Raw genomic sequence first — 13,923 nt, 5'->3', positions numbered from 1 at the left:
AGGACTATTTTTGAAAGCTTTAGTCCTATGTTCAAATCTTAACCATATTGCCTCTTTTAGTATCGCAGGATTATGGTAATTGATAATTCTTACCCTAGTACTATCTGTAACATGTTTGCTCTCAGATAATTTTTTTTTTTGAACATTTATTCATGATTGATAGAGACCGAGCATGAACAGGGGAGGGGCACAGAGTGGAGAGACACAGAATCGAAGCAGGCTCCAGGCTCTGAGCTGTCCGCACAGAGCCTGATGTGGGGTTCTAACTCATAAACCGTGAGATCATGACCTGAGCCGAAGTTGGACGCCCAACCAACTGAGCCACCCAGGCGCCCCATGCTCTCAGATAATTCTAACATAAATCATCACTACTGCAGTTAATAAAAGTGATCCATACTTCAGGATGTATTTTACAGAATTTTTATTAAAGATCTGATGCCTAACAGGCACTGTTGACCTCTACTTAGTGTATTCTTGAATTCTCAAATGCATCCTCCCTTTTAAAACTGCTGTTATGATAACTTGAAAATAAATCTTAAAATTTTCTCAGTGATACTGTACAAGACTATGTTTTCTTAAGAGGACATTTTGTTTATCCTACATACTTAATCTGTCTTACTGGTGAAGTCCTGGAAGTCATTGACCTATGCTGTTTCTATTTTTGAGATACGCAAAACTATTTTCTCATCTAGATGTTCTTTTCTATTTCACACCTTGTATGGGTTTCTAGACTTCTCTGTACCTTTCATCATATTCCTTTAGTCTCTAGAGTACCAGTCCCTAGTCTGCTGAGCCAGTTTTACAGGCTCAGCCAAAATAAGAAAGTGAAATGAGGAACAGTGATAGACTTGATTTAATCTCTTAACATTTGTGAAAACCGGTTATTAGCCTTTTGGCCTTATAATTTCAGTTCTTGATTTCAAACTTGATGCCTGGTTGTCCCCCACCCCCACCCCCTTGCTTTTAGTGTTTTGTTTTGTTTTTAAGGCTCTGTTGAGTTTAGAATCCCAGTATTTTTGGTAATGTTTGTTTATTTTTGAGAGTGTGCCTGTTTATTTTCAAGAGAGTATGTGTGTGTGTGTGTGTGTGTGTGTGTGTGCGCGCGCGCGCGCGTGCGCGTGCACGCGCTTGCGTGAGTGGGGGAGGGGCAGGGAAGGAGGGAGACAGGATCCCAAGCAGGCTCTGCACTGGCAGCAGAGAGCCCAATGTGGGGCGCAAGCCCATGAACTGCAAGATTGAGATCAGATGCTTAACTAAGCGCGCCCCATAGAATCTCAGTATTTTGAGAGATGGAGTCTACTAGTCTCTCACAAAAAGTCACCTATAGAATCTTAGGCCCTGCCTCAGAATCTGAATCTGTATTTTCAGAAGATCCCCAAACGTTTTGTATGCACATTATTGGAAAAGCACTGTGCTAGTCCATCCTCTGGTTTTATTTAATAGGCAGGGAAACTGGTCAGCCATATATATTCAAGTATTTTAATCCCTCATGTGTTCAGAAGACTCAGAATTCAGACAAAAACCTGTGTTTGGGACATGTTTAAAAATTAGGGGAGCAACGATTTGTCAGAATGAATTCTCCAGTGAAGATAGGCACATGATGCTTTGGGGTATAAGGGATTAGGCTAAGGAGGACTTCCCAGAGGAGTTGACTCTTGAGGTTTGTCAAGTTGTCAAAAAGGAATAAATAGCGTAAGGGGAGACAGTGTGAAGATGGCATATTTGGGATTTCCAAGTATGTATCTGAGCGTGACATTTTAATGAGGGAAAGGAGATGAGGCTGGATTGTGAATTTTGCTTTTGTCCCAAAGGCAATGATAATGATAGTATTTACTGAATGCATTATGCTAGACATGGTTCTGAACATTTTGCTCAGATTAGTCTCCACAACAACCTGGTGTGGGCAGGTACCGATTTATTTAATCACCCCTATAGACGATAAATCACAGCAGATGCGGAGAGTGGTCAAATTCTGATAGTCCTGGGAGGAGAGGGATTCAAGAATGAGGTAGTGGAGTAATCAATACAGCAATGGCAAGTGGAGGTCAAGTTTGATAGTTGAAAAATCCCCCATTGGATTTGGTAATTGGGTCACTGGCTAGTTCAGCAAATCCAGTTTTAATAGATGTGTACACGTGTCAGATTAAGATGGTTTTAGGAAAGTATGGGAGGTGAAAGCCTACTCTTGAAATCTGTGAAAGTTAAGGAGAAACTTTCTGATACAGTGGTCAGTGGGGTGCTGGAGCAAAACCCGGATATGAACTCTGCCGCTGCCTCTTGTATGCGATACCCAGTCAACTATATATGCTAACCTGCCCAAGGAAGCCTCGGTTTCCTCACCCATAAAATGGAGTTAGTATTTGTTAAACAGGGTTGTTATGAAGATTGAATTAGAGTAATATGTGAAGTACTTAGAACACCAGAGGTTCTCCATAAAATGAAATTATTAAGGTTGAGGGGAGAGTTTGTAAAGATGAGGATGTTTATAGGTTGAGAAGCTACAGGTAGAGGTTGAAAGCGAAAAGAATCTGTCAGAAGAAGGGGTGGTTCTTGGTGTCACAGCTAGGGAAGTCCACTGTCTCTAGTGCTCGCTCCTCAAATCAAGAGGCAGGAGATTCACCCCCAGAATTTCAATCCGGAGGAGTTTAGAAACAACCTTAAAAAGTGGGTGCTAAGGCTGATTTTCGCTCTAAAGCTGAGTATGCCTACCAAGCATACCGTCTCCCTGCCTGGGGGTGTGGGGTGGGGGTAATCTGGGAAAAGGCCAGTGGGGATTAAGGTATGTTCAAACTCCCACAGTCTTTTTTTTGTAAGCCTTTCTTGGCGCAGCTACCCACCCCTGGGCTCTGTGGCGCCTTCAGAGCCCTGTAGACTTTCTTACTGCACACGTGCGTGACAGCCTCGAACGGATTTCCTGTGCGCAAGGCTTGGGGCGGGGCCTCGGTGTGTCCGCCTCTCGTCTCACCACGCGACGTGAAGCTGGCGGTTTGCTGGTGGGTCCCCTGCGCAGGCTCAGGAGCTCGCGGACCCAGGCGCCTCCGGGCAACCAGACGCCAACCACTGCGGAGGGAGCAAGGAGGTTGCCGTGCACCAACCAGTTATGGCCTTCACCTCCAATACCCTAAGTGAAGGCCTGGGACCTGGCAGTTCGGTGGTCACCTCGGTACAGAAATCCTCCCCCAGGCTCCCCAGTACCCACTAGTATCTCCTGCTGAAGTCCTCTGCACCGACTCCCATGTCTCTCTAATGCTGGGCCCTTGCACCCCTCTGTTAGTTCTTCCTATCTTTCCCTTCGCTCATACCTACCCGTAGTCCTGTCTTCCTGATCTTTATCTGAGGTCTACTTCGCTCTATTTCCTCTTCCTTTGCTCTCTCTCATCCTTCCATTCGCCCTTTGTTTTCTGTATTTTCTTTTCCTTCCCTACTACTAACTGCGCTGGACAGCCGCTTTAATTTTCTTAATTTCCCCCTCTGCCTAGAGAGGATTGTTTTTTCCTTACTTAGTCTGATGCATACGTTTTTGCCTCTGCCTCCTATTTTAGTATTTATAAAATACTTGAAACTACCTGCGTTTAGTGTCTGGGGGAGGGATGGTTAGCCTATCTTTTGTAAAAGTGATTCACCCCTAAATGAATTTGAAGTGATAGATGGGTGGAGTTTAGATCACGCCTGGGGCAAAACAAAGCAATGTCTGCTGAGTACCTTCCTTAAGAAGTACCGTGTTTACTTCTCCCTTCTTCCTGCTTATTTTCCTGGTTCTAGGTAGAGGTGGGAGACCTGTCTTGAAACAGAAATCGTATAAAGGGAACATATAGGAAGAAATTCAGACAGCAGTATATGTTGAAACTAGCTCAGGGGTACTCATAAGTAGAGTGAATATAAGTTGCTAAATAGAAAGAATGAATTAGGGGCGCCTGGGTGGCGCAGTCGGTTAAGCGTCCGACTTCAGCCAGGTCACGATCTCAAGGTCCGTGAGTTCGAGCCCCGCGTCAGGCTCTGGGCTGATGGCTCTGAGCCTGGAGCCTGTTTCCGATTCTGTGCCTCCCTCTCTCTCTGCCCCTCCCCCGTTCATGCTCTGTCTGTCTCTGTCCCAAAAATAAACATTGAAAAAAAAATTAAAAAAAAAAAAAGAATGAATTATATTTATATCAGTTTACTGATTAGATTGTTTATTATTTCTAATGCATCGTTGCTTGAAATAACTTACATTTGGCATTATAACAAAAGCATTATAAATGAAAGTACAATTCAGTATTTTAATGACTATACCTTGTGGAAATAGCACAAAAGGAAAAAAATAAACAACTGTGTTCTGTTGATGGTGAGGCAGAAACGAATGTGGAATAATAATAAATGGGTATAGAATACTTACTATGGAAGACAAGAACGTCCTTGGAAACTAAGGAATATCAAAAATAATTTGTTTTTTAACTTGGCAGGTGAGATGTTAAAAATAAAAGCTACTATTTTTGAGTACTGGTTGTGGGTACAGGTCTTTAAATGTATAATGCCTTATTCTCGTGCCAACCTTGGTATGCCTTATTTATATACTCCTAAGAGGGAGTTAAGGCTAAGGGTTAAGTAACATGCCTAGTCCTCCTAGCTAGTAAGTGGCAGAGTTGGAGTTCAAGCCCAAGTCTGTCTGGCTTCTCTATCATTCTGCCTCTTTAGTGTCACAGCTAGCTGGACAAGCTGAGAGAACTGGCTGTATCATATTTATATGATACATGTTTGGTAGTCTTTGTAAATCCAGGAAACGGCAGTTTTTAACATTTGCCACATAGCCAGGAATTTGTATCCCAATATCAGATTAATCTGATGACTATACCCTTCTACCTTGAACTCCCAGCACCATCACCTGAACCATAAGCATATTATAATAATACAGTTTTAGATCTACATAACTCTTGCCTTCCTAAGAACACCACATTTTGTAACATCTGATTTGCCTTATGACATCTCTGGAAGATGAGATTATTTATTACTCTCATTTTTCCCAAGGGAATTTAGATGATTAAAACCACTTCAAATCATAAAATAGCAATTTGAGGAAATATTACAGGCAAAATTTATCATTATGTAGCTTTCATTTTAATTCAGGCTGACCAATTTGGTACAGGTGTTGATTTCTTCAAGCAAATGTTTTATAAAATATATTTAACTTCCAGGGATCACCTCTCAAATGATTAAGCACATTTTATGTTTGTTAATAGAAACGAACCCGGAAGACATCATCTTTTCAAAGAGAAGGATGGTGGAGAATAGCATTACGAGTATGTATGTATATTTTCATTCTTTCTATTCAAGTGATTCTTATTCCTATTGATATTTTAACCAGTCCTTACCCTTTAGGTCGCTAACAATTGTTAGAAAACAGTGGACCTCATCTCATATTTATAATTTTAGTATCAGCATATGACTGACAAACCAAATTTAATTAAATTTAATTTAAATTTTGGATGCAGTAAAAAGTAAACTGGGAATCTAGGTGCTTTACAGGATATCTAGATGAGGTCAATGTAGTTTATGATGGTGGTGAGATTACACAAGAAAAAGCCTCCATTCTAAAAAGGGGTGTGGGTTTCAGTTTGTTGTTGTTGTTGTTGTTTTTTGGTTTCAGTTTTTATCTTAGTTAGATGGCAAAGAGCCTATGAGAACTTAACATGGTCAATGTAGGAAAGCAAGGTGATAATATATCAAAGAAAAATAACCAGGAAATTCCCCCTTTCAAGAGACATCATTTCTGTATTGTAGAAATATTTTCTATCCATACCCTTCAATAACAGAGGGACCCATAGGTCAAAGCCTTCTTGAAATTGATTTTATTTTATTTTATTTTTTTAATTTTTTAAAAATGTTTCTTTTATTTATTTTTGAGACAGAGAGAGAGACAGAGCATGAACGGGGCAGGGGCAGAGAGAGAGGGAGACACAGAATCAGAAGCAGGCTCCAGTCTCCGAGCCATCAGCCCAGAGCCCGACGCGGGGCTCGAGCTCACGGACTGCGAGATCATGACCTGAGCTGATCATGACCTGAGCTGAAGTCGGACGCTTAACCAACTGAACCACCCAGGCGCCCCTTGAAATTGATTTTAAGGGTGGAACCAAGTGCAAAGTCAGTTACAAAACAAAAGTGACTAAACTTTCAGGTCTGGCCATTCAACCACACTGTGGTTGGGATTTGAAAGTACCAAACCTCTTATGGGACCCATCAGATCACATGATCTTCCCATTCATCCTCAGCCTCATGTTCTTATTTTTTAGCTTCTCACTTGAGAGCTAGAAAGAAACCTGTCGTTATCTATCAAACAGAAATAGGCTAACTTTTTTTTTTTTGTCAAGAAACTGTCCTGAATGGTTTCACGAGAGATCTGACACTTCTAGTCCAACTGCATCTCAAGTTTTAGTATCTCTGAGGTTACTTTTTAAAAAGTTAAAACTTTGGGGGCGCCTGGGTGGCGCAGTCGGTTAAGCGTCCGACTTCAGCCAGGTCACGATCTCGCGGTCCGTGAGTTCGAGCCCCGCGTCGGGCTCTGGGCTGATGGCTCGGAGCCTGGAGCCTGTTTCCGATTCTGTGTCTCCCTCTCTCTCTGCCCCTCCCCCGTTCATGCTCTGTCTCTCTCTGTCCCAAAAATAAATAAACGTTGAAAAAAAAATTTTTAAAAGTTAAAACTTTGACTATGGCCATGACCCATTTGCTATATAATTCAGCAATTGTCTCACCAAGGAAACAATCATGATTCTCTGGAAATATTGTTCTGTTGAGGGTGTCTACTGTATTTGATAAAATTTTATTAAACTTTAAAACAGAGAAATGCTCCTTAAGAGTGACCCTTCTGGGGTGCCTGGTGGCTCAGTTGGTTAAGCGTCTGATTTTGGCTCAGGTCATGATCTCATGGTTCGTGAGTTCAAGCCCTGTGTTGGGCTCTGTGCTGACAGATCAGAGCCTGGAGCCTGCTCTGGATTCTGTGTCTCCCTCTCTCTCTGCCCCTCCCCTGCACATGCTCTCTCTCTCTCTCTCTCTATCAAAAATAAATAAATGTTAACAAAAAAAAATTTTTTTTAAATACCAAGAGTGACCATTCTAAGAATGATGCTTTAGGGGATGTTACCCATTCACATACTGATCTGAAAAAATGATGCCAATTTTCCACAGAATACACCTATCCCTGGCACTTACCACTTGAAAACTTTTATTGAAGAATCCCTATTAAATCCAGTGATAGCAACCTACAATTTTAAAAACGAAGGAAGAAAAAAGCCATCTCTTGTGCAAAGAAACGATCCAGTACTAAATGACCTTCCCCTGTATGTACCTCCTGACTTCTTGGACTTGTTAAAGAAGCAAGGAGCCACTTACTCATTTAAAGACAAACCACGGCCAAGCCCCAGCATGCTGGTTTACAAAGATCAGGTAAAGTGCTACTTTTTCTGTGAGACAGCTACTCAGAACCCCTGAGGAAAATATTCTATGTACTTAGAGCGCATCTTCCCCAGGAGAAATTGCAAACCTTTATGATGCTTTATTTTCTACAGAAATCAAATGAGGGCTGCCTAATATGCAAGTATGTCCAGCAAGATTTTTCCCTGTGATGTCTCCTTCACCCAAGGAGAATACATGGGGACAAGTTATTCCCTCTCTGGGTATTGTTGGCAGGATTCCCCCGACTTGGGGGACTTGGGGGGCTTCTGAGATCTTATCTGTGATTGGGCCATACTTCTGTTCTCTCAAGCAGTTGATGCTGGGTACCCTCTTCTTTTAACGAGAAAAGTTTTCCAGTGAGTAGTACCCTTTAATTAGAGTGTGAATAGACCTGGATCCCATAGCGAACGTTTTTCAAAACTTTCTTGTAGAAATGAGCACTGTGGTACCAAGAAGGTCAGAGTCTACTCTCTGCCCCGCCAGTTCATTCATAACATTGGCTATGCTTACAGCCCTGTGCTAGGTTCTGTGCAGGGGAGATGTTCCTGACTGGGGAGTATTTGAGTAACAATACAAGAGCAAATATATCAAGTGCTAAGATAAATAGCATGGCAAGAAATGCCAGGGGGAGTTCAGTGTAGGCTGGGTTCAAAAGCTGCAAGGCTCCCTGGATTAAGTAGGACCCAAGCTGGACCTTGAATAATACATGACATTTATGTGGCTCTTTATAGCTTATTGTGAGTTTCCACATGTAATCTCTCAGTTGTTCTTCCCCAACATTCTGAAATAGGTGGAACAGATGTTATCCCCATTTTATATGTGAAAACCGAGGTGAATAGAGACTAAGTCATTTGTTCAGAGGCATGTAGCTGATAAGTAGATGACGCATTAATTTTAACTGAGGGTTTCTGAGCCCAAATTTGGTGCTTTTTCCAGTGTGTCTCCAGCCATGAATGAGGGGCAGGGTTTGGATGGGTGGATCCAGAGTAGGTGTTTCAAGGGAGGGGCATAGCATTCTTTTTTTTTTTTTTAATTTTTTTTTCAACGTTTATTTATTTTTGGGACAGAGAGAGACAGAGCATGAACGGGGGAGGGGCAGAGAGAGAGGGAGACACAGAATCAGAAACAGGCTCCAGGCTCTGAGCCATCAGCCCAGAGCCTGACGCGGGGCTCGAACTCACGGACCGTGAGATCGTGACCTGGCTGAAGTCGGACGCTTAACCGACTGTGCCACCCAGGTGCCCCGCATTCTTGAAAGCCTGTTCCAGACTGGCAAATGCAGAATTGTGACTCGGCCTTTGGGACTTGGGACTTTGGGCCTCCATTTATAAAGAGGCCACTTGGGGCTTCTGGGAGGGGCACCTGGATGCCTCAGGTGGTTAAGTGTCCGACTCTTGATTTGGGGTCAGGTCATGATCCCACGGTTCGTGAGATGGAGCCCTGCGTCGGCCTCTGTGCTGAGAATCCGGAGCCTGCTTGGGATTCTCTCTCTCCCTCTCTCTCTGCCCCTCCCCACTCTCTCTCTCTCTCAAAATAAATAACATTTTTAACAAATTAAAAAAGAAGCCAGTAGTAGTATCAGTCTCTACAACTTTTTTGGAATATTATTGCGATAACCTGAGAAGGAATGCATTGTAACTGGAGGTTGAATTAAATACAAGGTCTGTGGTTATGAAGATGGACAAGAAATTTTCAGCAGGATGAGCACATATCATAGCCAATATGTAAACCCTTCTTGTTGCTTTGCAAATTATAGCTTTGAACCAGGACAGAATGGTAAGTGTTCATTGGGTAAATCTTATCCTGTTTGCTTCAGTGGATGAATACAAACACTAAAGTATGCTTAGACTTTTATGGCATGGTATCAGTAACTGTGCTACATATGAAACCATTCTGGCCACCTCCACTAGAAAACCATTCTTCCTCATTCTCCACCACCATTCACTTCCCTTCTACTTCCTCTCTTCTTGCTTTTAGGAGTTTTTGAGGGTAGATCAAGACCCACTACTGAAAGGAGAAAACATAGAAGGTTGATATTAGGCAACATTTAAACCTTTAAAAGACCAAAAGAATTTGGCTTACCCAGAGGGAGGGATAAAACCTGAAAACACACTCTTCCTGTTTCTTTTTCCTCTGTCTCTCTCTCCACCTCCCCCAAAGGATTGTACTATAGAAACTGGAAGAATTCAATGTTTTCCTAATTTTCTGTTTGAAAAGTATATGATAATGTTCTGAGGGGGAGAGCTGTTGAGATGTGACATTGTTTACTCACCAATAAAATTCATAATTTTATGAACCAGAACTCTGGCTTTTAAAAAACCAGAACTAAGTATAATAATAATTTGAATTTGAGGTAAATAGAATATACATTGTTGTTATTTATTAAGACAGAACAACATTCTCCAGCTTCACAATTTTTAATAGTATATTCACTTTATACCCATTAGTGCTGCTTTTTATTTGTAAGAACATTTTTACAGTTTTCAACACCTTTATTCTGAAGCATGTAATTCACTGGAGAGTCTATATCAAAGACGCTTGTCATATATATGTGTGCGTGGGTGTGTGTGTGTACATGTGCATGCATATGTGTGTGTATACTCATCTATGTCTGGCTCTTTCCAAAGAGTATTTGAGATGGCCCTTCAATTTTTACAATAATTCTTTTTGTGTTTATTTTTGAGAAATAATAGATTATTATTGTAGGACATGTACAGAAGTGGGGCCATGTGTCTCCCCATCTGTAGTGTGATGACCTACCCTTTGCCCGGTCACTGCTCATCCTCTGCTAGCCCCTGGGTTCCTTTCCCTCATTTCTGGATGATTTTAGCTCCTTCACACCACCACTGTCTCCTGTCATTATTTCAGGACACCTATACATGATCTTCCAACAATCTGGCTTCTCGGTTTCTTGAATTCTCCTCTGCCTCAGCTCCTGACTCCTTAGAGTTTTTCAAGATCCATCATTTCAACTCTCCCCAAGCTCAACTGTGTGCAACCCACTTTTATCACCCTCTCCTAATCTTCTGTCTCGCTCACCCTAGCACCCCAACCCCAACAGTTTTTCCATCCTTCCGATCTGTAATCCGTGGATCCTCCTTTTCACTGCCTCTGACTTTCTGATGTTTTCTGTCTTTGCAAAGCTGCAGTTCCAAGTTAATCATTAGAGTTTCTCCCTGTGTACACCCTCAGTTCCCTTGCCATGGTGGCTCATCTTATTTGTCTGGCAAGGCCAGGGATTTAACACTGGTTAAATCCAAGTCTCTGGGAACTTTGTACTTGTATCCATGTAGCCGAATGACTCATCTCATTTTAAATTCTTCACCTCACCTGGCACTGAATGGACTTCCCTAAGTGTGTGTTCTCTGCCACTCTTGTGGGTGGCTTTATCTCACATCTCCCCTCTTTCCATGCCCCAACTCCTCTTCCTCAACCCTTGTTCTCTCTTCTCACCTCTTCAGCCCCTCTTCCCTCACCTCTTCATGTTGGAGTGTCTCTGGCACTCAGACATCTTCCCTATCTACACTCACTCCCTTGGTGATCTCATTCAGTCCCGGGGCTTTGGACACCATCTATTGCTTTGAGATTTCCGAATTTATATCTTCTTCCCAGACTTCTCTCTTAAACTCCAGATACATATATTGAACTGCCTTTTTGATTTCTGCACTTGTGTGTCTAATTCAGGGTTTCTTTGGACAGGATAATTCCTTGTTGTGGGGGCTCTTCTGAGCTTTGTAGGATGTTGAGCAGCATTCCTGGATAATTAGTTTCCATTAGCTAGTTAGATGCCATTATCGATCTCCCCCTCCCAGTTGCAACAACCAAAACTGTCTCTAGACATTTCCAAGTGTTCCCTGGGGGTGAGGGGGAAGTAATAAAACCAGCCAACCAACCAGCAAACTAATCCACCTCCTTCCTGATTGAGAACCTTTGTGATAGTGGGCGTGATCTCTGAGTGGTTGTCCTCAGGGTCAACAGGTTTATTGTGAAGTGGCTTCATCTTACTATATTCTCTCTCACTCTCTTCCTGCCCCACTGGCCTCCTGGCTGCTTCTTGAGCTGGGCCCTCCACCCCAGTATCTTTGCACTGGATCTTCCTTCTTCTGGAATGCTCTTATTCCAGGTTATCTGCATGGCTCACTTCATCTCCTTCTTCAGGTCTTTCCTCAAGTGTCACTTTCTCAATGAGCCCCATTTAAATTGGCCACCTGATGGGGTGCCTGGGTGGCTCAGTCAGTTGAGCGTCCAACTTTGGCTCAGGTCATGATCTCACGGTCTGTGAGTTTGAGCCCTGTGTTGGGCTCTGTGCTGAGAGCTCAGATCCTAAAGCCTGCTTCAGGTTCTGTGTCTCCCTCTTTCTCTTCCCCTCCCCCACTCATGCTCTGTCTCTGTCTCTCTCTCTCTCTCTGTCAAAAATAAATAAACTTAAAAAAAATTTTTTAATTGGCCACCTGACACTCCTGACCTTCTCTACCCTGGCCTTATTATTTTTTCTTTAGCACCTATAGCAATCAATATACTATATAATTTACTTGCACTTTGTATTTATTATTATTTTATTATTTATTATATTTATTATTATTTTATTGTCTGTTTTTTCCCATGAGAGTGAAGCTTCATGAGGACATGAATATTTATCTGTTTTGTTCACTGTTACATCTTTGCCTCTAGAACAGTGTCTGATGGTTATTTGTTGAATGTGGAATGAATGAATGATTACCCAAATATCTGAACTCTGACTGGGACTTACTCTATTTGTTTCCTTTGATGTGCGATTTTCTTTGACTATGTGTATTTGCTCATTGCTCCTCAAAACTTGTTTTCATGGATCGTAAGATCCAAGATGGAAGTGTTTTCCTTCAGCTTTTGGTTCTGCTGATATTTTGGGGAGCTACCAGTATGGTGCCACTTGAAATGCACTGCTTATATGTTCTTGGATAGTTCCAATGATGGGAATTTGGACTGGAATCTGTGAAAGGGACCACCCCAGGGTTACACTTTCTCAACGATGGATTTTTTTCCCCTCTTCCAATTCTGCTTAGCACCATGGCAACTCTTTCTACAGACCCTTAACATTGGGTGATGTGGGAGAGTTTACTTTCACAAAGTGCTCTTTTAGGGCCTCCAAGTCCTGCGGGTAGGACTCCCATTAGATCACCATCATTGATGGGCCCAGGCTTTGACCTCTGGATCCTTGTAGAACTCTGAAGTTCCCTCAGTCCCTCAGACACAGCTCGGTTCTTCTGCTGAGTTTGGTCTGGACCAGTAAACTTTCTCTGGGCAAAACTAGGCCACAGTGCCTCTCTGGCTTTTTGCTATGTCTTGGCTTGTGGTTCTTATGATTCCTTATTGTATTGTTAGCAGTTGCATATTGTTTTAAAAACTCTATTTGCTTTTAATATTTTATTCCTCATTTCCATAGTCGTCTGCAATGGAAAGTTTATTATCCAAATAACCTAGCTTGCTATAAATAGAAACCAGATCTGTTTTTTCCGCTTAGAAATAGACTGAATCTTTTCCACACCATTATATAGTCTCTACATCATTTTATTTTATTCTTTAAATGTTTATTTATTTATTTGGAGAGAGAGAGACAGAGAGAACGAGTGCACATGCGAGCATGCACAAGTGGGGGGAGGGGCAGAGAGAGAGGGGAGAGAATCCCAAGCAGGCTCCATCTCACAAACTGAGAGGTCATGACCTGAGGCAATATCAAGAGTTGGGTGTTTAACCAACTGAGCCACCCAGGTGCCCCTCTCTACAACATTTTAAATAGCTGCATAGTATTCTACTATATGGTATATCCTAATATATTCAACCATTTTCTGCTGTTAGTCATAGAGTGGAATTGTTGGGGAAAGGGTATATATGTATCTAAGTCTTTGGAGATGCATTGCCAAAATTCTCTTACAGAAAAATTGTGCTAGGGGCACCTGGGTGGCTCATCTGGTGGAGCATCTGACTCTTGATTTCGGCTCAGGTCATGATCTCAGGGTCATGAGATTGAGCCCCGCGTTGGCTTGGAGTTGGATGTGGAGCCTGCTTAAGAGTCTCTCTCTTTCTCTCTCTCTCTCTCTCTCTCTCTCTCTCAATGCCCTCCTTTGCCCCTCCCCTGCTCATGTTCTCTCTCTCAAAAAAATGAAAAGAAAAATTGTGCTATTCTGCAGCTCCATCTTACAGGATATTGTAAGTCCAGTGCCATTTTACATCTGCTGTTTATGTTTTCAACTAGAAACATGAATTAAATGACTCGAATGAGAAAATTTTTAAGTATAAGGTTGAAATCAATATGCTATGGGAACTTCCAAATAACCTGAAGTCAGCAAAGTCTGTTCCCAAGTTTCCCTACAATGCACAGGACAGGGAGAAGATGGTGACTCTGACCCAGTGTGTAGCCAATGAGTCAGTAATTGTGTGGCTTCAACACTCTTGCATCAAAGGGTAAAAATGAGTCATATTCTCTTATAATCCAATTGAAATAGTCTGTTTTAAAAATGAACA

The 13,923-nt window shown here is 42.1% G+C and overlaps 1 protein-coding gene across 1 annotated transcript in view; it reads left to right on the top strand.

Moving 5' to 3' along the window:
* Nucleotides 1-2,968: 2,968 nt before the first annotated feature.
* The window catches only part of STPG4 (sperm-tail PG-rich repeat containing 4), a 47,218-nt gene continuing 36,263 nt past the window's right edge, over nt 2,969-13,923 (top strand). Inside the window, 3 exon segments of the mRNA XM_047851899.1 lie at nt 2,969-3,163; nt 5,214-5,273; nt 7,156-7,413. Coding sequence (XP_047707855.1) covers nt 3,101-3,163; nt 5,214-5,273; nt 7,156-7,413 — 381 coding nt within the window. The 5' untranslated portion in view covers nt 2,969-3,100.

This window comes from Prionailurus viverrinus, chromosome A3 (assembly GCF_022837055.1).
Source record: "Prionailurus viverrinus isolate Anna chromosome A3, UM_Priviv_1.0, whole genome shotgun sequence".
NCBI classification, from domain to species: Eukaryota; Metazoa; Chordata; class Mammalia; order Carnivora; family Felidae; genus Prionailurus; species Prionailurus viverrinus.
Note: the sequence above shows the minus strand (reverse complement) of the source record. Positions and strands in the feature narration are given on the sequence as shown.